Below are 23,696 nucleotides of genomic sequence, written 5' to 3'. Positions count from 1 at the left end.
CTCATGAGTTCTGATACTTTATTGCGCTAGTTATTTAACATGATATTATCTGTACAGTGAGGACAGAAAAGGCTGTTTTAAAGATGTTTGTGAGAGACAACTATTATTTTCCTTATTTTTTAAAGCAGATCCTCCAGAATATCAGCAAACAATATAAAGACATTTTAGCAATTAATTTGAATTACCTGTGTATTTCAAAGGGCTAATGGGCATATTTTAAAATTCAAGATTATAGTTCATTTATTCATTTTTCATTATTCTTCCATTGGTAAGTTCCACTCTAATGGAAACACATGCCATATTTGGGGAGAGAGCAGATTTTTTTAATTTTTAAATTTAAAAAAATGACATATACTGTCTGCAGACAGATATTTTTAAGTATTGCAAAGCAAAAGTTGAAGGATGCCTAAAACAAATTTATCCTAATTACTCCTGGAGTTCCTTGCCAGATCCTGTTTTCTATGGTTCCAAAGGGGAAGTGCTTTTAATCACCGTTGAGCAGAATCTATGAAACAAACCTGAAAATAGCGACAGATGATGTTAAATGTAAACATTAGGACAGAGGAGGTAGTAAATAGCACTTACTTTGTCTAGATGTACTCCTCTCCAACTTTCCATTTTTCTTTTCTTTTCTTTTAAGAGTTGGAGTCATTCTTTCACCCAGGCTGGAGTACAGTGGCAGGATCACTGCTCACTGCACCGTTGAATCCTGGGCTCAAGCAATCCTCCCATCTCAGCCTCCCATAGCTGGGACTACAGGTCGGCACCACCACGCCCAGCTATTTTTTTTTTTTTTTAATTTTCTGTACCAGTGAGGTCTCCCTATGTTGCCCAGGCTGGTCTCGAACTCCTGGACTCATGTGATCTTCTTACTTTGGCCTCCCATGGTGCTAGAATTACAGGCATGAGCCACCTCCAATTTTCTACTGGCCTCCAATTTTCTAAGTCTCATCTTTTCTCCTCTTAGAGGGAGAAGATCTTTTGTCCTCTTAGGGGAGAAGAGGAAAGAGAGATTTTTGGGTTTTTGTTTTGTTTTGTGTTTGTTTGTTTGTTTTGAGACAGAGTCTTACTCTGTTGTCCCAGGCTGGAGTGCAGTGGCACGATCTTAGCTCACTGAAAGCTCTACCGGCCGGGTTCATGCCATTCTCCTGCCTCAGCCTCCCGAGTAGCTGGGACTACAGGTGCCCGTGACCTCGCCTGGCTAATTTTTTGTATTTTTAGTAGAGACGGGGTTTCACCATGTTCGCCAGGATAGTCTCAATCTCCTGACCTCGTGATCCGCCCACCTCGGCCTTCCAAAGTGCTGGGATTACAGGCGTGAGCCACTGTGCCTGGCCCGGAAAGGGACTTTTTTTCTGCTGCTGAAATCTCCCAGCATACGGCTTTTGACTTGTCAATGGCAACACAGCCTTTGGATTCTCACTTGACCCTCAACATGTCTGGTCCTTTACAATTCTATGCATTTTCTTTTAGTGAGATCCCTTCTCTGTCTTCCACCACCCACTGCTTTGGCTCCCCTCTTGCTGTTCCCTGCCCGAATTTGGGCAGGAAGTTCAAATCCTGACTTGACCTTTTTTCAGCTGTGTGGCCTAGGACTCATTGCTCTTTTCTCCCCATTTCATCATCTGAAAATGGAAAAAATAATACCTGACTAGAAGGTGAAAGTCAAAAAGAGATATAATAGACAATATGCCTCGCACAGGGCCTGGCACGGAGAAATCCTTGATGTACGTCTTTTCCTTCCCTTTTATCCAGCAGTTTCCCTCACACCCACCCATTGATTGATTTTTCTGAAGAGACTACTTTTGTCATGTTACCCTCTAATCCCCAGACTTTAAACTGGGAGGTAGCAGAGTGGTCTGATTAAGACCTTAGGCAAGGGTTTCTTGTCCGGGTGCCGTGGCTCACGCCTGTAATCCCAGCACTTTGGGAGGCCAAGGCAGGCGGATCACTTGAGGTCAGGAGTTGGTGACCAGCCTGGCCAACATGGTGAAACCCCATCTCCACTAAAAATACAAAAATTAGCCAGGTGTGGTGGCAGGCACCTGTAATCCCAGCTACTCGGGAGGCTGAGGTGAAAGAATCGCTTGAACCCAGGAGGCGGACCTCTGCACTTTTGCCTGGGTGATGGGAGTGAAATCCTGTCTAAAAAAAAAAAAAAAAAAAAAAATTGTAGACAATGGTTTCTCGGCTTTTTTTCTTTATCACTCCCCAACAAGTCCTTTTAGATATTATATTCTTTTGTGTGTGGCAGGGTACATAGCATGTGTATATGTTTGTGGGTTACATGAAATGTTTTGATACAAGCATGCAACTCGTAATAATCACATCAGGGGAAATGGGGTATGCATCACCTCAAGCATTTATCCTTTGTATTACAAACAATCCAATTATACTCTTTTTGTTATTTTAAAATGTAAATTAAAAATTTTTTTTGCTATAGTGCCCCTGTTGTGCTTACAAATACTAGGTCTTATTTATTCTAAGTATTTTTTGTACCCATTAACCACATTATATTCTTTTTTTTTTTTTTGATGGAGTTTCACTCTTTCACCCAGGCTAGAGTGCAGTGATGCTATCTCGGCTCACTGCAACCTCCGCCTTCTGGTTTCAAGAGATTCTCCTGCCTCAGCCTCCCAAGTAATTGGGATTACAGGCTCCCGCCACCACGCCTGGCTAAATTTTGTATTTTTAGTAGAGACAGGGTTTCACCATTTTTGCCAGGCTGGTCTCGAACCCCTGACCTCATGATCCACCCGCCTTGGCCTCCCAAAGTGCTGGAATTACAGGTGTGAGCCATCGTGCCTGGCCCACATTACATTCTTACTCACCTCCTCTTACCATGGAATTTTATTCCACAGATATGCTATTGGTTTAGCGACTATATGTATATCTGTATTTTATACATAAAACACAAGAACCTTCCAGAACCAATTTTCGCTGCCTTGGAAGTAATACCACCTCCACTGAGAATGTACAGCATAGACCTTACAACCTCAATGCTAAGTTCAAATCTTGGCCCTACCGCACATGAGCTGTGTGGTCTTGTGCAAGTTACATAACTTCTCCTCCTTGTCTCAGACTCCTCACACGTAAGGTGAGGATAATAATAGTACCTGCGGCCAGATACAGTGGCTCACGCCTGTAATCCCAGCACTTAGGGAGGCTGCGGCAGAAGGATTACTCAAACTCAGGAGTTCAAGAGCAGCCTGGGTCCATGGCGAAACTCTGTCTCTACAAAAAATACAAAAATTAGCTGGGTGTGGTGACGTGTGCCTGTAGTGCCAGCTACTTAGGAGGCTGAGGTGAGGAGAGGATCGTTCGAGCCCAGTAGGTCAAGGCTGCAGTGAGCTATGATCATGTGGCTGCACTCCAGCGTGAAAAACAGAGCCAGACCCTGTCTGAAAGAAAAAAGAAAAAAAAAATGAGCACCTGCATCATGGGGTCACTGGGGGCACTACATGAGTTCATGTACTTGAAGGACTTAGGACATTGCCTCAGGCAGACCCAGTGCTGCACAATTGCTTATGCGATTATTCCCAAAGTTCTCCAGGGCCCGCAGAAGAATATGGCAGTATCTTGGCTTGGCAATGAAGGCGAATCACACTCTCATGCTCCGTTTCTGCGTCTGTACCCCACATTCCCACAAAGCTTTATTCACACCAAGTATCCGGTCCTTGCCTGCGTTGTGTGAGCCCATCACTGTCCAGGATGTCCCCTGCCATCCTCACAGCCTCTCTGTCTGGCCTCCTGTCTTTGAGCCAGCCCACCATACTCTCATTTCTCTGCCCAGCAGAAACCAAACTGTCCTCTGCATTTACTGTCTCAACTGGAAGAGAAATGGAGAATGACAAAGAACTCGTGAACAAGGGTCAGCTCCAGCAGAGAGTTAAGCCAAAGGGGCTGGGCAGAGAGAGGAAGGCGGGGGTCTAAGGAATAAGGCTGCACCAGGGTGGGAGCATGGGGGAAGGGGTGAACAAGAGTTCAGGAAGGAGAGAGTTCCCAGCGCAGAGCCAGAGACTGCTTTACAGAGGCCCAAGGAGGCGTGGAGGGAGGGGGAAGGCTGCCGCGGCTCTTTCCATCTTCATGAGTGTGTTAAGAATGCAAAGCGCTAATGCTCTTCACTTGGTCCATTTTGCGGGGTTGAGTTTGCAGTGAGCAACCTTGAGGGATGAGCTGACATCTCACTCAGGGCCAAATAACCGACTTGCTTACTGCTTGCTATAAAATGGCACGTTTCCCCAAGCTCAGAGTTCCCTTCCTATAACCTCCCCATCCCTCACACATGCACAGGTATCTATCTAAGCCATGGCATCGCTCTGTGGGGCTTGGGGGCAAGGCAACTGACACTGGACGCTGGTGCCCATGTCTGCCAAGCATGAAGCCCTGTGCTGCTAGCAGCTGTGGAACATATCTGTTAGCTTTAAAAGCTGGTAAAGTCGCGTCCTGGACAGGATAGCCAGGTGAGTTGGGAAGGGAAGAGAGCCCGCCACGGGCACAAGTGTGTTGGGGGAAGTGGAAGTGGTGAGAACACAGTAGGAAGTGAGAAGGGGCAGGCAGTGCTTACCAGGCTGTGGACTTAAACTAGGAATGAGAGAACCCCTGGAGGCGTTTAAGTTGGCAGACTTGGATTTCAGGAAGAGCTCTCTGGCTTCCGGGTGGAGAATGGCCATTGGGTAAATGGTGAGAGGAAAGACAGAGAACGGAGAAGGTTGGATGGGCTTGAGAAATTATCCAGGCCCTGGATGGAGGTAGAGATGTGGGCTCATGAACCCAGAGGGGATTGCTGATGTGGGGTGGATGAGACTGTCCTCAAGAGTGTGAGACGGGAAGAGAGGGAGAGTCTTGGCCAGATCCAAGAAAGGAGCCCTCAGAAGAGGAGGGGAGTCAGAGGAAGGGAAGGGGCTGAGGCAGCCAGCCCTGCTGAGTGGACCCCAGGAGATGTATCATGCGGTGGGGTGGGGTGGGGAGAGGCCAGTGTCAGAAAGTGGGCGGGGAGCGACCTGACTCTGCTTTTGTCCTTCGACCTTCTGGCCAAAGGTAGGGAAAGGTGGCCAAACACTGAGACCAGGAACAAAGAAAGAAAACTGCTGGTGGACTTCCTCCACCATGAGAGGGCCACCAAGCCCACAGCACTGCACTGCAGCCGCCAGCTCTGACCTGGGGTTGGGGGAGGTGAGGAGGGGCAAGGTGGGGAGCGCACAGAGCACTCCCTGTCCTCAGTATACCACAGTGACTAGAGCTAAGGGAACACCAGGTGTGACTGGGATGTGGGCAGCATGGGGCCAGAGGGGCCTCGAAGGAGTCAAGGACCATTTAATGAAGGTGTATTGAAGGCCTACCGCGGGGCCAGACCCTGGCTAGGGATGGATTGGAATTATATAGCACGTGCCAGGAGTCAGGCAGGTAATGAAGTGATGGAAGGTGGTGAGGCAGTAGCGATTGAGATTCATGTTGCAGTCGCCCCAAGCTGGCCAGGCCAGGGAGCAGAAGCACGGCTGGATGCTGGAGCCCACCAGGTTCCCCACTGCAGGGCAGGAGTGGCAGGGGGAGAGACTGTGAAAGGAGCCTAGGCCAGGTCCTGGGTGAAGACTGTGTCCTGAGGCTTGACTGATGGGTATAGGGAGCCACTAAATGCCTTGGGGCAGAGAGGTGAGGAAAAAAATATTGATTGAGCATCTACCAGTGCAAGATACTCACTAGATGCCTTCAATATCAGAGCTTCTCAAACTCAGTGTGCGTATCAATCTTCTAAGAATTTCACTAAAATGCAAATTCTAATTCAGCAGATATAGGGCAGGGCTTGAGGTGCCATCTTTAATAAGCTCCCAGCACCTGGGACCACACTTTGAGGAGAAGAGCTATGTGTGCCCCAATGTGGTCCAGTGAGTACTCTGGGGTCCCTTTCATGGGCAGGGAAGCTGAGGGCCCCATGAGCTCTCTCAGCTTCCTGAAGGCACCCCATTGATGAGAGCTGACTGTGCTGTGCTTTGCTGACCGCAGGGCCTGCTCCCTGCCCCCTGCCTCCAGGTTGGGGTAAGTGGCACCTCTCTCCCTCCAGCTCTGCAGTCTTCCCCGAGGTTTAGGTCTTCCAGGTTTACAAAGTCAGGCCCTCCTGTTGGCAGCTGGCCTCCACCCTGGAGTATCTGAGCTTGCCTGTTGCAGCATCTAAAGATAGTCTCCCTCACAGGAAACAAGATACTATTGGCTAACTCTGCAAATAAAATGCTCTTAGAGGGAAGGAAAGGGAAATACTCGTCTCTGGTAGAGTCTGCGCAGGACAGGGTGGCTGATTGGCAGATCCAGAGGTTCCCTTGGCAGTCCACGCCAGGTAGGTGCACAGGACTAGTTGGGTACCTGTGGGTGGGGTGGAGCAGTGGACAGCTAACAGGTTAATAATGTTTGTTTGCCTTACGTGCAGACAATGGAAACCACTTTCCTGGGGATGTTGTAGCCTAAATATGTCCAAGGGGATGGAAGAGTGGGGGAGGCAAGGAGTGATCAGTGTAATTTATAATTACACTCAACCTGGTGGAATAAGATTAGAAACATTAGTAATTACATTTTAGAGACGTGGAGAAAAGCTCATGATTTTATACTAACTGAAAAAAGCATGAAAAATTGCATCTGGATGCTGTCGAGGAATTATTGCTAATTTTTTGAGATGAGAAATTGCATTAAAGTCTTCTTTAAGAAAGAGTGCTTATCTTTTAGAGATGCACACAAGTGTTTATGGGTGAAACTAAAAAATTCGGGAGAGACATTAAGTGGGGAATAGAGGAATATTGACCATGGGTTGCTAATTGTTGAAGCCAGGTGATGGGTACAAGGAGGTTCTCGCTGCTTTTTTTGAAAAGTTACTTTTTATTTGAAAATTTCATAATAAAGAGTTTTTAAAATGTTATCTGCATTTTAATATAAATATAAATGCACTTAATATAAATATAAAATATGTATAAAATGTAGATAGAGAAAAGCTAAAAGATTGCTGTGGTTGATTCTAGGAAACTGCATTGCAGATAGATTCATGGGTTTTTTTTCCTTTTTCTTCCACTTTTTGTGCCATATACAGGTTTTTGGTTTTTTGGTTTTTTGGGTTTTGTTTGTTTGTTTTTTGTTTTTTGAGACAGAGTTTCGCTCTTGTTGCCTAAGCTGGAGTGCAATGGCACAATCTTGGCTCACTGCAACCTCTGCCTCCTGGGTTCAAGCAATTCTCCTGCCTCAGCCTCCCAAGTAGCTGGCATCACAGGCATGCACCACCACCCGGCTAACTTTGTATTTTTATTAGAGTTGGGGTTTCTCCATGTTGGTCAGGCTGGTCTGGAACTCCCGACCTCAGATGATCCACCGACCTCAGCCTCCCAAAGTGCCGGGATTACATGTGTGAGCCACCACGCCTGGCCCATCTACAGTTTTTTAGAAAAGCTATTTTAATTAATAAATTCCTGGCACAAATTTAGTGTTCAATTTTGATATATGCTGTTACAACCATTGTGAGGACACTCAGGCTCAGGTTTGTGTGGGTGGAAAACATGGTCTTCAGAAAGACATTCTGAGTGCAGAACAGGAGGAAATCCATCAGAGACCCCAGCTGAGGAATGGCCACGGCTTGTTATTTCTCTTGCCTTGCCTCTGGCAATCACAGCCTCACAGAGCCTGCAATCCTTGCTTTGTGAGTTTATTGCTCAGTCCAGAGAACGGCTAAGCAATTTTAGGATTCTTTCAACAACCCCTCCACAAAAATAAATAAATAAATAAATAAAAATTAAAAAATTAATTTTTGAAATACTTGAGGTAGAAAACTTGAGGCAGAAAAAAACTGAGCCCAAAAAAAAGGAAAATTGAACCATGTGAAAGCAGGCAAGAAAGCTTGCATTGCTTGGGGCACAGTTCGTCCCAGGCCCCGAGGGCGCTTTGGAGGGACCTAGGTTTCCTGAGAAGAGGCAGGGTGGGCAACAGATCTGTGCTGCAGAGCCTTGGGGACCACTGTGGGTTGGGAATGGGGGCAGTGGATTGGGGTTCAAAACCCCTGGGAATGAGAAATGGGCTCAGGAAGGTTAGGGTGGATTCTTTCATCTTCCTCTTCGCTTGGCTTTATTTTCACAAAGGAAAGCAGGGCAGGAAATAGTCTCAGCCCAAATTCAGTGTGGTTCTTCTTAGTGCTCAGGCTGACCTGGCACTTGCCACACCTCTGGGAAGGGAGCACCTACTATCCATCAGCCACGTGCCAGTCTCCACAAAGTCTGCCCCTGAGCCCTGCTCCTCAGCTGACCCCGCTTCACAGATGGGGACATAGGCAGCTTGGCTTTGGAATGAAGTCCTGGCTCTGCACTTGGTGACTGTGCACAGCGCTTGCTAAGTCTGCTGCCTACTTTTAAAATGGAGATTGTTCATCAGCCTTTGAAGCCACATAATGGGTATGTGTCGACTTTCTGCAAGGATTAAAGGCATGACATAGAAAGTCCCAAACACACTGCCTGACCCGTCTTTGGTGCTCAAGAAACAATACATATTGTTGTCATGAGGAAACCGAGTCTCAGAAAGTTTGGATACCTGAAAAACACTGACTACTATTGAATGAGGTTGTGAAGAATCCAGAGCTATAGGGGGAGGAGAGCAAAGAACGTGTTAGAGCTGACCCAGTCCACCCCAGCCGAGGAGGAACCCTGCCCGGCCCTGGGCAGCTATGGCACAGTGGCAATGTCAGGTATGGTTCTCCCTAGCCAGAGACCCTAGCCTCAAAAAACCTCCTGCTTGGGATCCAGGCATCCAACTGCTCCTCCCCAGCCCCAGCCTCTGACCCAGTGTCCTGAGTTCAGAGACGTTTGGAACCAGCACCTGTAATGGAGGAGCTGAACAAGGAAGGGAACTTCTACTGCTCCATAGCAGGTCATGGTTGTAGGAGGGAGTGGAACCTGAATGGCAGAATCCAGATCTTGGCTGCCTTTCCCGAGGACATGTTCTGATTCCTAGCAGCACAGCCCAGGCATTCCGAGAAGTCGGGCTCTCTGGCATCACTCACTCTGCCCAGAAGAGCCAGGGGAAAGTTGGGGCTTCTAGCTGAACCTTGATCCTACCTGCCCTCTTGAGGGGCTTGGAATCTGCTGGCTGCTACACAGGTGGGATTGTCACGGCACACTGGCCACAGCTGATGCTTCAGCCCCCTCATCTTGTTTGGCCAAAATGCAGCATTTTAGCTTGTGAGTAGGGAAGAAAAGCTGTATTATATGTCTTTAAACATCTTCCTAGACCACCTTTGTTTTCCCCTTAAAGTGTGCTTAAGGAGAAAACAAAGTCTCCTTTCAGTGTGTTGTATTTTGTTTATTGCAAAATACAACACACTGAAAGAACACTGTCTGGGTTAGCAAAGTATTAGATTTAATTTCCCACATTACCACCATCCGGGCTGAGAAAGAGAATCCCAGAAGCCTCTCTCATGTCCCTTCCTGACCACAGCCTCTTCCTCTCCCATAAAGAACCGTAAGTCTGACTTTTATGGTGATTACTTCCTTGCTTTTCCCTATAGTTTGACTGAATCTAACTATCATCCCTAAACAATGTAGTTTAGCTTTGCTTATTTCTGATCTTCATATATGGATTCATATTTTTTGATTTGGCTGAAGACTAAACTTTTAAAATGCATCCACGTTGTAGGAGATGTACATGCACAAAAATTTTCACAGCGACATTGTCCAAACTAGCAACAAACTGAAAGCCACCTATGTGTGCATTAGCAGCAGAAATGGCAATAAATCACGGACTATTCATACAGTGGAATCCTATGCAGCAATGAGAACTAGCAGTCTACAGCCACACCAACAGCACGGGTGAGATGCTTTCAGAAATACTGAGAAGAATTTAGAGATAAAGGCACAATTGGTCCATATCCACAGGGCATTAAATCTAGTGCATCTCCACCAGACACAATTTGTATTTCCATGAGCAAGAGTCATTTGCACTGCTATCTGCTATAACCTACGGTGCTGTAAAATTAGCTCAGGCAATAAAAGGGGGAGGTAGCCCCAAAGAGTATGCTAGAAAGGACTCCCAGTCCTTTCATCACTCAGTGTGTGTCTATTTTCAAAGTCTTTCATCATTTTTCCTTGTAGTTACTTAGTGTGGAATTTGAGACCCCTCTCTTTGTCCCTCTTCTCCCTTTTTGGCCTTGGCTTTCTCTGCATCCTTCCCCGAAGCCCTGCACTCAGCCTAAACTGACTTTCCTGAACACTCCGGGAGCATGTGGGTCCCTCCCAGCTCCACCATCTTCACTGCCTTCTGTTTCTATTTCCCTCTGCCTGGCCTTGGCCCTGGGAAACCGTCCTATGCTCAGACCCTCTGTGACTTTGTCTTCAAAGCCCACCCGCTATTCACTGCCACCTCCATCTTGGCCAACCCGGAAGACTTTCCCCATCGTTAAAACATCAGCTCAAATGGCAGCTTTTTTTTTTTTTTTTTTTTTTTTTTGGTAATATCCTCTTGATCACCCTCCCCCAGTTTTTAAGGAGACAGATATAGAGGTTCAATCCTTGGGCTTCCCATAACTTTTCTTACATTCTGTTACTAAACAATAATAAACACTTCTAGGAACTGTATCTTAAACACTTTTGCCTCTACAGAATTTAGTACAGTGCTTAGTATTGGTGAAATAGAATTAACAAAGTCTTCTTTCAACACAGAGATTCTCTCCACAAAAGGAGTAGAGAAAGAACAGTTTTATTATGGAATAAGCAGTAAACCAAAACGTTCAGAGCATTATAGGCCTTCTACTAAGAGGTTGCAAGAACAGAAAGAAATCTCCCCCTTTTGTATAGCCAAGTGGATACAATCTGTTACACACGTGTTATCAAGACAAACAATAACGTTCCTCAAGTAAAAGATCTTGCCAGCACCGTTTGCCACACATGGTTCACTCTAAATTTACCTGGTAATTAGGGTAACAACCTGTGTTAGCTAACTGGCTCTACCCAGAGGAAAATCAAATTTATCTTTAAGACAAGGGATAATTTTGCAGCGCAGAGCAAGGTTCTTCAGTTAGGCTCCTACCTTCCCACAGAAACTAGGAGATAGAAGCACTGTCTCTCTTAGGCTTGTTTACATTTCAAAGAGATGACGCCCAGGTCCTTGGGAAAGACTAGCCTAGCTCATAAAGCTGACAAAAAGCCTATATAGTTTCAAAAGGATTTACATACATTCAAAGAGAGGAGAAAATACATACAATTTTCTAGGCGGGCACGGTGGCTCATGCCTGTATTCCTAGCAATTTGAGAGGCTGTGGCGGGTGGATCACCTGAATTCAGGAATTCGAGATCAGCCTGGCCAACATGGCTCTACTAAAAATATAAAAATTAGCTGGGTGCTGTGGTGGGTGCCTGTAATCCCAGCTACTCAGGAGCCTGAGGCAGGAGAATCACTTGAATCCAGGAGGTGGAGGTTACAGTGAGCCGAGATCGCACCATTGCACTCCAGCCTGGGCAACAAGAGTGAAACTCCGTGTCCAAAAAAAAAAAAAAAAAAAAAGTTTTCTAAAGTAAATGCTCTGAGAAAAAAAGGAGGTGAGGTGATCTCTGTCCTAATTTTTAACAAGAAGAATTAAAGGTTTTTATTTTTAATCTTTACTTATCCTTAGACTAGAATATGGTACAGATGCTCAAAAATATTGACTTAATTAATAATTAAACAATTAACAAATCCATCTTTCTCAATTATGAAGTATTTGCCTTCAAAATTTTGCAGTTTACTTTGACATAAATAAATAAATACCATAAAGTATTTTGAAGAGGAAAGGGAAGGGCGGGGCTTCAAACACAAAATAAGGTTTTGTAAAGGGGCAGTTCACTAAACCCAACAGGATTCTCCTGTTTGCTTTTTTTTTTTTTTGGTGGTGGCTGGAGGGGGTGGTTGGGTGTGCATTTGGCCAGTGTGAAACCCCGGTGGGTAGACAATGCCATGCTGTTCTAGGTGGGCTCATTGCTATGGGAATAGATAGTCACTGAATTTACTTGCATAGGGGATGGGGTATAAAATGTTTCCTCATGGCTCCTTAACATGGAACTCAGCACTCCTCTCCCCATCAGCCTTTGCTCTCTCTGCATCCCAAGGGATGTGTATTATAAAAATAGCTGCCATCATAAATGAGAAAACCATCAGGACCTGGTAAAACTTGGCTTCCCAAACAGTCAGGGGTCTGGGCATGGCAGCCAACTGAGAACCTTTCTGTCTACTGCAAGGTAAACGAGATTTGCCAAGACTTGATCAACTGATCCAGCTCCCTGTCTCCAAACAGAACCTCATCTGAATTCTCAGAGGCTTTGCCCCAGAGGTGTCATGTTCCCTGTGCAGGCTGCTGGGCAGCCTCTCTGTTGGCAATAGACCACACTTTTGCTGACCTAGGACTCATGTTGCTCTTTAAGACTGCTTCCTTGGCCAGGCATAATGGCTCACACCTGTAATCCTGGCACTTCGAGAGGCCCAGGCAGGAGGATCTCGAGGCCAGATGTTCAAAACCAGCCTGGTCAACATAGTAAGACCCCATATCTACCAAAAATAGCTGGGCATGGTGGTGCACACCTATACTCCCAGCTACTTGGGAGGCTGAGGTGGGAGGATTGCTAGATCCCAGGAGTTCAAGGCTGTAGTGAGCTATGATCACACCACTGCTCTCCAGCCTGGGGAACAGAGAGAGATCCTATCTCAAACAAACAAACAAGCAGTTTCCTTCTGTTTGATTCTTGCTGAAAAATTGAACATGCCAGAGCTAGCAAGGCTCTTAGAGGTGGTCTGGTCCAATGCTTTAATTTCATACATCAACAAACTGAAGCAGAGCGGAGTGACCTGCCCAGGGTCTCTCAGCCATTCATCTTCGGAAATGTGTGGGCTCCTGTGAAACATGTGGCTCTTAAAAGCACTATCATATATTTGAAAGCAGAAAATAGGCTAACCCTTCAGCCTTCAGACTTTTCCTCTCCAGAGAAAATGACCCCAGTTTCCTCACCATCGTTAATGGGAGCCAGATTCCTGGGGCTCTGGCAGTGTGGACAACCTAGTGGTGGCTGTAGGAGCAAATAATACCCCACCTTCCATTTTCCACTCACCAATCCCTGAGGGCCAGCCTGCTGGGTTATGAGCCTAGAGGGGAAAACCCCAACCAATTCAGAGATGCATCATGGACCAGTTTCTCTTAAGGGGCCTGGGTCTGCTATTTTCAGTTCTACTTTGAGAGAAGTGGCCTGCAATATCCTGCAGATTTCCCCTCCAGGGAGAAAAACATTGTGCAGTGCAAGGAGCACAGGCTTTGTGGAAAGAGGCATCTGGGGTTGAGATCCTGCCTCTTTTGCTTCCTTGAAAACCAGTTAACCAAATCTCTGGGCCTCAGCTGGTTAATTTATACCATGGGGATCATCATTTCTCAAGTGGGATTGTGAAGAGAATATGGTGGGATCTTGTATGTGGAGCATGACACTTAGCAGGCACCCAGGAATGGCAGCCTCCTCTCCTTCTAAACTGGGACTTTCTGAGGGTAACTTCAGATTCTGCAACGCCAACAGCACAATGATATCCTCATAAGGAAAGTCTGGGTTGGGGCTCCTCAAGCAATTCTCTACTCTCATTTGGTACAAAGAAAAAAATTAAGCCTCACAATTTTCTTGGCACCAGACTGAACCTCAAACCTAGTCTTTGCTTTTACTAAAAAGCCATAAACAGAGACCAGGAGAGTAAAAACAACCAGAAGATACACTGGATCTAGAAAACAGTAAGCTGGATGTGAAGCCAAAAGAGAAGGGGAAAGCAACATAAAAGGATGTCAGATAGAAGAAGAAATGGATTTGGGCCATCTAAAGAAGAAGGGAAGTATAGAAAAGGGAAGCTGATTGGAAACAATGGGTAATGATGAGCGTCCCTCCCCTAAAAAGTTAAAAAATAAATAAGCAGGCATGAGAAAAGGAAGTAGGCCAGAGGAAGTAGACCAGGATCAGCCGCGGATGTGAGTGGGGAATTTACAAATTTCTACTTGGGTGTGAAACGTGTACACTCAAAGCTCTGTCTAGGTTCACCGAAACTCTCAGCTCAAGGCCGTTTAGTAAAACCTTGGCTTAACTGCATAGTGGGTAAGGAGGCCTGAGGATGGCCCAGAGAAGGTTTAAATTCTTACTGGCTACTGCACTAAGTTGTAAAGTGCAGCCTTAGTTGATGGTTCTTTTATTAGTGCAACATCCCAGAATGCATGTGTCTTAACAACCCTTGTGGATATGAAACCCAGCTGGGTAGACACTGCAAAGTCTTACCTCATTTGATTCTTCCATTTGGTTTCTATTGTCCCTCAGGGACAAAGGAAAGCCATGGTCCAGCCTAAGATGAAAGCTATTTAGACCTCTGGCAGGCCTTTAACCACCCTGCAGGCCACCCCCAAGGCATGGCCACACTCCCATCTGCTGCCAGGGGGCCCTATCTTTAGGCTCAGCTCCCAAACCTTGAACATCTTGGAGGATACACAAATAGGAGGTGCACTCAGCTCAGGCTCAGTATTCCTTAAAAAGCACCTTGCTAAAGCTATCAAGTTCACTGGAATAATTCTGTGAAGGACACATCTTCACTGATGTCAGATTTCTGATGTAAATGGTGCCTTCACATGCTCTGGGGCATTTGGCTACCAAGGGTGGGTTTGAACTAGTTCCAGCACACAGAGTACAAGTCCCTTCAGAACCAGGCAAAACCCTATGTTGCCCCATGACTCATGCTGTTCTTGAGATTTGCACAGAAAACAGAGCTGCTGTTACCCACGCTGATATCTATTTCATGACCACATATGTTCAAAAGCCACATGTGAGAGGCATGGTTGAAATGAGAGGTTGTGTTTTCCAAGTTGTTTTCTGACTGTCTCCTTTCCCACATCTTCAGGCCTTCAGAATCCCTCTCCAGGGATAATTACTATTACCACCACCAGTGTATTCCTTAAGAGATATTTAAACCTTGTACAAAATACGCACACATCATTATTTCCCACAAATGACAGCATACTATGTACATGGTACCTCACCTAGCTTTTTTCATTTACCAGTATATCTTAGAGATTGTTCCATAACAGAACATACAGATTTGCCTGTTTTTGTTGTTTTTCCCAAGTTTCCAAGAGCTGGAAACTGTGTTTTTAAGCAGCTGCTTGGTATTCCATTAATTGGACTTATCGTAATTTGATCTGTCCCTAGTGATCTACATTGGGGTTGTTTCCCTTCATTTGTATTTCAAGCTTGCTGCAGTGACAGTGTACACACTTCTTGAGCATCTATGTGTCTATGACAAATCCCAATAAGCAATTTAAACTAATTTAATTCTTATGCTCTCAAAAAACCTAAGAGGTTATTTTTTAGAGGAGAAAGCTAAGGCTGTTGTTTTGATGCCTTTTTACCACTGGATTTGGGACTCAACTGTTTGGTAGTCATTGTGTCCTTGACTCTTCTCCCCTGCCAGGATTTGAACCCTAAGCCCAGGGCCCATCTTCAAGTCGCCTCCATCTTCAAGGGAGAGTGGGAAGAGCACAGGCCTTGGCCTCAGTCCCGCTCCCTGTGCTTCCAGCTGTGGGATGGGCCAGGTGCTTCACCCAGCTGTGCCTCCTGTGAGGCATGATGTGTGCAAAATGGAAATGTGAATATAAAGGTCAACAATGTCCCTCAATGACCAGTGCTGATCCTCAGAATCACGTGGGAACTCGTAGAAAGCGGTATCTGTACCACTCTTTCCTCTGTAGCATGGTCCAGATGACTCGTAGCAGGGACCACAGTATGCTGGGTGAGCACCCACTGCATGCACTCACTGTGCCAGCACCGAGAGACTCCTGTGGGAGCCATGGCAATTCTAGGGTCTTCACTGGGGACGCTGAGACAGCAGGGAGCTAGGATGAGGGCTGCAGAGTGTTCTTCTGCCCGCACTGAGCAGACCCCTTGGATGGCAGGGAGCAGTCCCAAGCCAGATGGGTGCCCATAACTAGCCATTTGGCTCTCAATACATAATACCACCACGTGTCAGGCAACACCATCCCGCCCAGAGCATGACCTGAATTTGCATCCCATCTTCAGAGGATACATTGACCCACTTCTTCCATTCTGCCTTAACCAAAGCTTTTATGTGAATTTTCCCCATTGAGAAGACAAGCTCCTTCCTGGCTTAGACTGTGCTTGACTGATCTTTTCATGAGCTCCCCGCCAAGCCAGGACCACCCGAGGCTTATATGGAGACTTGGTGCACATTAGAGATGTTCCTGTGCACCCGGCAGCCCTGAGCCCAGGCACCCAGTAAGGCAAAGGGCCGGATTTGGGACCCGTCTGCCACTCAACCAGAAAGTCAGTTGCTTATTTCTAACTTCCCTGCCTTCTCCACATTTGTCCCATTCCTTCCTCTCATCATGAATATCCCCAGAGCCATTCAACAGGGCAGTGAATTAAATATAGAACCTTTTTTTTTTCAGAATTGCAGAAAGGATTAGATTGATAATGATCCAAGTAGAGCAATAAGTCTGACAGTTTAGTAAAAGCTCAATAAAGGGCGGCTTAGTTCCCCTCCCCCAAAATAATCTGAAAAGAAAACGTGTCTTATTTCAGGGGGAAAAAAAATAAAGTGACCTTTAAAGATCAAATTCCCAGGATACCCAGGGTAGAGGTGGAACATGGGAGTCCACAGGCAGCCTTGATGATTCCAAAGATCCAAAGGGCTTCTGCTTCCTCACATAATGCAGGAAACAAATTGAACATGTATTAAGTGCTTGCTGTATGCGACACACTGTGCCAGGTGCTCCCCCTAAAACAGTTCTGTGTACAGGCATGAGAATGAATCCCGATCTTACAGACAAAGAATGTTAGACTCAGAAGTTTCAAGCTCACCCATCACTCAGCCAGAGAGGACAGATGCAGGATTCAATCTCGGGAGCGCCCGAGTCCACAGAAGTTCCTGGGCTAAAGGACCGACCACAGGCATGTGAAGAGATGCAGGACAATTTTTATTGGATTTGAGGTCAGCTTTGCCAGCTCTTCTCACTGGGGGAAGGGGAGGGAGAAAGTAGCTAGCTCCAGGGTCCCTAACATAGAACCACCAAGGACTTGACTATTTTTACTCATAGAGCATCGTGTCTGGGAAGATCATGCTCTGTGACAAGCTACAGGCACTAAGTAGCAATTTCTGTTTCCCCACATATAGCTTGAGTCATATGAAACTGACATGGATGTGGCTCAAAAATAGCTGCATGTCAGCCATTTTATACCATTCGACTTAAATATTATTAATTAATGTCACAACCAGAGATTATTCTCTGAGAAAAGGGCATTGCAGCCTGAAGCAGAGAAGGCATACACGTTCCCTGGGGTTGGGAACTCATCACAGCCTGAGACAGCTTGGGTCGTAAAGCCCTGGCCCACTTATCCCAGGAGATTCTGGGTGAGATGCAGTCCTCAAAGAAGAGGCTGGGAAGGGAGAAGTGACACCCTGGCTGGGTGGGCCTCATCTTGGTGAGACACCGCCTGGGTAAAACCATCATGGAAAGGGTATAGTGGGGCGTGGAAACTCCCTCGGTTAAAGCGTGAGGCTTTGCTGTAAGTTGTGGTAAAGAGGGAGGCGGTGACAACCAGGAGGCCTGTTTTGAGGGTTTCTGAGGGACCCATCTGCATCTGTGGTATCATAAGGAAGGGAGGAGGAGACACCCAGAGGAGCAGTGTGAAGGGGCTGCCTCCCAGCCAGCTCTGGAGTGAATGACCAAGTCCTGGCTGCGAAAAGAAGGGGAGTGCAGCCTGCAGAAGTGTCTTCTTTTTTCAATTCCTGCTCAGAAAGTAACAGGAGATAAGAATAGTGGGGAAGACCAGACCAAAGTGAAGTATAAGGCTGGTAATGTAAGGGGGAATTAGTCACTCGGAACCTAGGCCAGTAGACATCGGAGCCCCATCCTCCATCTTGGATCAGCCAGCCCCTCTATGACTGCAGAGCCCTGAATAATGGCAACACCTCCTCTTCACTTAGGGTTGTAGGATGACCAACAGTCCTGATTTGCCTGGGAGTGGGGGGTTCCCAATAGGTGGGACTTTCAGGGCTAAAACCAGGAAAGTCCTGGGCAACCCAAAATAAGGTAGTCACTCTAGAGTGACTGTCTGATACCTGCTAAGAAAGAGAAGGACTTGGTTATAAGGAGAAGAGAAAGTGAAATGTTTCTCAAAAAACAAAGATGAGGGCTTCCCGGTGCTGTTCTGCCCAAGGCTCTGGGTCTGAAGCTTCTCTCTCCAGGCCTAGCTTCATGGAAAAGTAAGGAGCCAGAGAGTGGAAAAAGTGGAAATAAAGGAAGAGGATGGAGAATTGCTTTGGGGAAGTTTGGACTGGAAGTGTGAATTACAGCTGCACCCCCAATTCACCCCATCTCACCCCTGCCTCCTGCTCATGGCTCTCCCTTTCTCATCCACACATTGGTCAAACTAGCTAGCTTTTGGAGAGACTTTGGACAGTCAAAGAAAAACAGATCTGTCTCAAGCTTCAAAAAGCCTAGAGCTGGCCGGGCGCTGTGGCTCACGCCTGTAATCCTAGCATTTTGGGAGGCTGAGGCAGGTGAATCATCTGAGGTCAGGAGTTTGAGACCAGCCTGGCTAACATGATGAAACCCCATCTCTACTAAAAATACAAAAATTAACCAGGCATGGTAGTGCACGCCTGTAATCCCAGCTATTTGGGAGGCTGAGGCAGAGGAATTGCTTGAACCCCAGGGGGCAGAGGTTTCTGTGAGCTGAGATTGCACCACTGCACTCCAGCCTGGGTGACACAGCGAGACTCCATCTAAAAAAAAAAAAAATTCCTAGAGCCAAATGCTCACGGAGCCATTTACTGCATGGCTTTGGGCAAGTCAAAGGACTCTGCCTATCCTGTCAAAAGAGTCTGTTGCAGTCTTCATCGCAAGACTGTTGTGGGGATTAAACAACATGGCAAATGGGAAGCTGGGAAATGTAGTGTGCACCCAACCAATATTTGTTTCTTCCTGCCTGCCTACATATGAGGCCACACAGAATTCCAACTTTGTTTCTCTGAGAACTAACGCAGTTACTTGTTTTTCTTTCTGATCCAGGCTGTCACCATGGATCCGTTCCCTGAATCAGTTACAGAAAACTTTGAGTACGATGATTCAGCTGAAGCCTGTTATATTGGGGACATCGTGGCCTTTGGGACTGTGTTCCTGTCCATATTCTACTCCGTTGTCTTTGCCATTGGCCTGGTGGGAAATTTGTTGGTAGTGTTTGCCCTCACCAATAGCAAGAAGCCCAAGAGTGTCACCGACATTTACCTCCTGAACCTGGCCTTGTCTGATCTGCTGTTTGTAGCCACCTTGCCCTTCTGGACTCACTATGTGATAAATGAAGAGGGCCTCCAGAACGCCATGTGCAAATTCACTACCGCCTTCTTCTTCATCGGCTTTTTTGGAAGCATATTCTTCATCACCATCATCAGCATTGATAGGTACCTGGCCATCGTCCTGGCCGCCAACTCCATGAACAACCGGACTGTGCAGCATGGCGTCACCATCAGCCTAGGCGTCTGGGCAGCAGCCATTTTGGTGGCAGCACCCCAGTTCATGTTCACAAAGCAGAAAGAAAACGAATGCCTTGGTGACTACCCTGAGGTCCTCCAGGAAATCTGGCCCGTGCTTCGCAATGTGGAAGCAAATTTTCTTGGCTTCCTACTTCCCCTGCTCATTATGAGTTACTGCTACTTCAGAATCATCCAGACGCTGTTTTCCTGCAAGAACCACAAAAAAGCCAAAGCCATCAAACTGATCCTTCTGGTGGTCGTCGTGTTTTTCCTCTTCTGGACACCCTACAACGTTATGATTTTCCTGGAGACGCTTAAGCTCTATGACTTCTTTCCCAGTTGTGACATGAGGAGGGATCTGAGGCTGGCCCTCAGTGTGACCGAGACAGTTGCATTTAGCCATTGTTGCCTGAATCCTCTCATCTATGCATTTGCTGGGGAGAAGTTCAGAAGATACCTTTACCACCTGTATGGGAAATGCCTGGCTGTCCTGTGTGGGCGCTCAGTCCATGTTGATTTCTCCCCATCTGAATCACAAAGGAGCAGGCAGGGAAGTGTTCTGAGTAGCAATTTTACTTACCACACGAGTGATGGAGATGCGTCCCTCCTTCTCTGAAGGGACTCCCAAAGCCTTGTGTCTACAGAGAACCTGGAGTGCCTGAACCTGATGCTGAATAGTGAGGAGAGATTTTTGTTGTTGCTTCTTACAGGCACAAAGTGGTGGACCCAATGCACACAAAACCACCCTAGAGTGTTGTTGAGAATTGTGCTCAAAATTTGAACAATGAACAAATTGAACTCCCTTACTGCAAATGTCATCAGAACTTTTTGGTTTGCAGTTGACAAAAATTCAACTCAGTCTAGTTTAGTTAAAAGGGGGTGGTGAATATTGTTCATATTGTGGCATAACAAAAGGGTGTCTGAGCCCTCAAAGTGAGGGGAAACCAGGGCCTGAGCCTAGCTAGAATTGCCTCTCTCTGACACTCAAATCTTTTAGTTATTATAGATCCCCTAGACTTACATGACACAGCTTTATCACCAGAGAGGGGCTGACACCCATGCTTCTCTGGTCCCAAGGGCAAAATTCCCAGGGAAGTGCTCTGATAGGCCAAGTTTGTATCAGGTGCCCATCCCTGGAAGGTGCTGTTATCCATGGGGAAGGGATATGTAAGATGGAAGCTTCCAGTCCAATCTCACTGATAGATAAGCAGAAGTACATATTTCCAAGAAGTTGAATTTGTACTGTTCTGATTACACAGAACAAATGCCACACACCACCCTTACCATGTGCCTGACCCAGCCTCTCCCCTGATTACACCAGCCTCATTTCCATTAAGCCCTCCTCCATCACATCCCCAAACCTATAAGGGCTCCCCACTGCCTACTGCATTGAGTCAAAACTCAAATGCTTGGCTTCTCATACCTCCATCATGGGATCCTACCAACAGATTCCCCATTGCCTCCTCCTTCCCAAAGGGCTCCACCCATCCTATCAGCCTATCTCTTCCATACGACCTAATGCATCTCCACCTGCTCCCAGGTCAGTATGGGAAACAGAAAAACCCTGCCCCCAAATAAGAAGGGATGGATTCCAACCCCAATTCTGGTAGCTTGGGACTAATCGAGCTTCTGTTTCCTTGTCTATAGAAGAGGGATAAGGCTTTCACATAGAGATCATCCTTTCCAGCAGAAGGAACTAGCCACCAACTCCTGCAGGTCTCAACCCTTTTGTCTGCTTTTTAGGCTTCTGCTTCCCCCACAGCTGGCACTGCTGTGCTATGCCCAAGTTGTGGTGCTGACAAAACTTAGGGAAGCCTGCAGGTGCTGCTGTGTGGCATAGCACACAGAAGAGGCTGGTTCTTACAATGGCACCCAGTGAGCACTCCCAAGTCTACAGAGTGATAGCCTTCCCTAAGCCGACTCTCCTGGACTGTCTTGAATATCCCCTCCCAATCACTTTGTGGCAAGCTCCTGCCCATCTGGAAACATACCCCGTCATTCATGCCACTGCCAACCTGGGGAGCCAGGGTCATGGGAGTAGCTTCTTTCCCCCCCTAGAAACGTTTGAAACAATCTAACGCTTTAAAGCTTGAAAACCAATTGTAATAATGCTAAAGAAAATGTCATCCAATCTAACCACATCAATATTGTCATTCCTGTATTCACCCATCCAGACTTTGTTCACACTCTCACATGTTTAGAGTTGCAGTCGTCATGTACAGATGGTTTTATAATCTGATTTGTTTTCTTCTTCACATTAGACCACAAATAGTGCTCGCTTTCTATGTAGTTTGGTAATTCTCATTTTAGAAGACTCTACCAGACTGTGTATTCATTGAAGGCCGATGTGGTATCTGATAAATTGCTGTGTATCTGATAGCTCTTTGGCAGTCTTCATGTTTGTATAATGAATGAGAGAATAAGTCATGCTCCTTCAAGATCATGTACCCCAATTTACTTGCCATTACTCTATTGATAAACATTTAACTTGTTTCCAATGTTTAGCAAATACGTATTTTATAGAACTTCCATCTGTATAACTTTCTTTCTCCCATTCAATTATTTCCTGTGGTTAAATTCATTGCCACGGGGAAAACTGAGTCAAAGGGCATGGGAATATGTTAGCTTTGGATACACACATATGAAAGTCAATATTACACAACCTTTACTGAGTTGTATTATATACAAAATGTGAATGCACATCCAGAGCTATTCCATAAACGATGAGACCAGGCCTCTTCCCTCAATAATTTAACATTTAAATGCAGAAGAGAAGTAGAGGAATAATCACACTTTGCATTAGGTGGTAGCACAGGAGTACTGTGTGACTTCTGACCTGAGTCTTTAAGGGAAAGGTGTTCTCCAGGTAAAGAAAGGTGGCATTCAAGGCTGAGGAAACGGCATGTGTAAAGGAAGTGTGTGAGAGCATGAGGATCTCGCAATGTGAAAAACCTCTGTGTGAATATTAAAAGGTGTTGGAAGTGGAGTGGGTGGTAGGAACCTTCTGAGCTGAGCTGTTAGCTGTGGGCTGAGCTAAAATAACCAATGGAGCGGGTGCTGGTTCTCCTCAGGGTGTTCACGGAGTTTCTTCATTATTACCTGATCCTCATTCCAACTGTTGAAACATAAGACTTTTAATTAAAGTTTAAACTATTTCTGGACTTCCAAGAAGGAGGAAATAATTACTTTGGCTTGAGAAATAAAAGAAGAGAAACAAACACTTTCATTTCTAGAAGAAAATTAAATTTGTATCATTAGGAACCTATATTTACTCATTCATTCATTTTTCTGAATAGAACAGAATAGGAAGAAAATAAGGAAGCTCATTGAAAAATCCAAAATAACAAGGATGTTGGTGTCTAAATAAAGGAAGGCATTTTTGGAAAGGACAGTTGGCCCTCAGAGCACACCTGAATCAGACCCACTTCTGCTTCTGAGCTCTGGGCTTCCCAAGAGCAGAAGGATCTGTCTGTGATGAATCCCAACATATTAACTCTCTGCTTTGGCAGGTTATTTAACATCTCTGAGGCTCAGTCTCCTCATCAGAAAAATAAAGGTAAAAGTAGTTCCCACCTGGTAGGGTTGGAGCAGAGGATTCAGTAAGATTACCCCTGCAAAGATCACAGTGCAGACCTGGCAAAGCAAGCTCGAATGAATGGTGGCAATTATTTTTATACTTATTATTTTTATTATTAGACTGAGCTTTTCCCAGCAACTAAACACATGCTGTCTTGTCCTTTCCTTTTGCTTTTCTTAGTAGCAGAATCGCAGACTCTTGGGTGGTTGGAGATAACTGGGTCCAAATCCACATTTCGTGGGTAAGAAAATGGAGGCTCAGAGAAGGCCAGCAGGTGGCCCAAGGTACCACAGTGAATTACTGGGAGAGGTAGATTCAGTCTACCATTTCCTTCCTCATCTTGATAAAAATACAGATCAATCTGGCCTCTAAGAGCAGAGAACACAGAAGGAAGGTCTGCAGGCAGACAATGAGACAGGGAGGAGCAGCCCGCAAGGTAGCTGCAGAGTTTAACAGCATCAATCTGCACATGGACAGGTGTGTGCTGTGTGGCACAGCCTTTGGCAATTGCCGTTTGGAGACATCTGTATCTGCAATGACAGATGGTGTCAACTGAGACTCATCAGCAAAGGCT

The 23,696-nt window shown here is 46.0% G+C and overlaps 1 protein-coding gene across 2 annotated transcripts; it reads left to right on the top strand.

The window, feature by feature from the left end:
- The first annotated feature begins 6,248 nt into the window (after positions 1-6,248).
- CX3CR1 (C-X3-C motif chemokine receptor 1) lies at positions 6,249-22,074 on the top strand. 2 transcript variants are annotated; one of them, XM_015445322.4, is made up of 2 exons: positions 6,249-6,331; positions 19,085-22,074. In XM_015445322.4, the coding sequence occupies exon 2, from the start codon at positions 19,094-19,096 to the stop codon at positions 20,159-20,161; it is 1,068 nt and encodes a 355-aa protein (XP_015300808.2). In that variant the 5' UTR covers positions 6,249-6,331; positions 19,085-19,093; the 3' UTR covers positions 20,162-22,074. The 2 variants fall into 2 exon arrangements, with proteins under 2 accessions (XP_015300808.2, XP_065396447.1); XM_065540375.2 differs by lacking the exon at positions 6,249-6,331 and adding an exon at positions 15,772-17,001.
- Positions 22,075-23,696: the final 1,622 nt, after the last annotated feature.

This window comes from Macaca fascicularis, chromosome 2 (assembly GCF_037993035.2).
Source record: "Macaca fascicularis isolate 582-1 chromosome 2, T2T-MFA8v1.1".
Taxonomy (NCBI): Eukaryota; Metazoa; Chordata; class Mammalia; order Primates; family Cercopithecidae; genus Macaca; species Macaca fascicularis.
The sequence above is the reverse complement of the archived record's forward strand: the minus strand, read 5'-3'. Positions and strand labels throughout refer to the sequence as shown.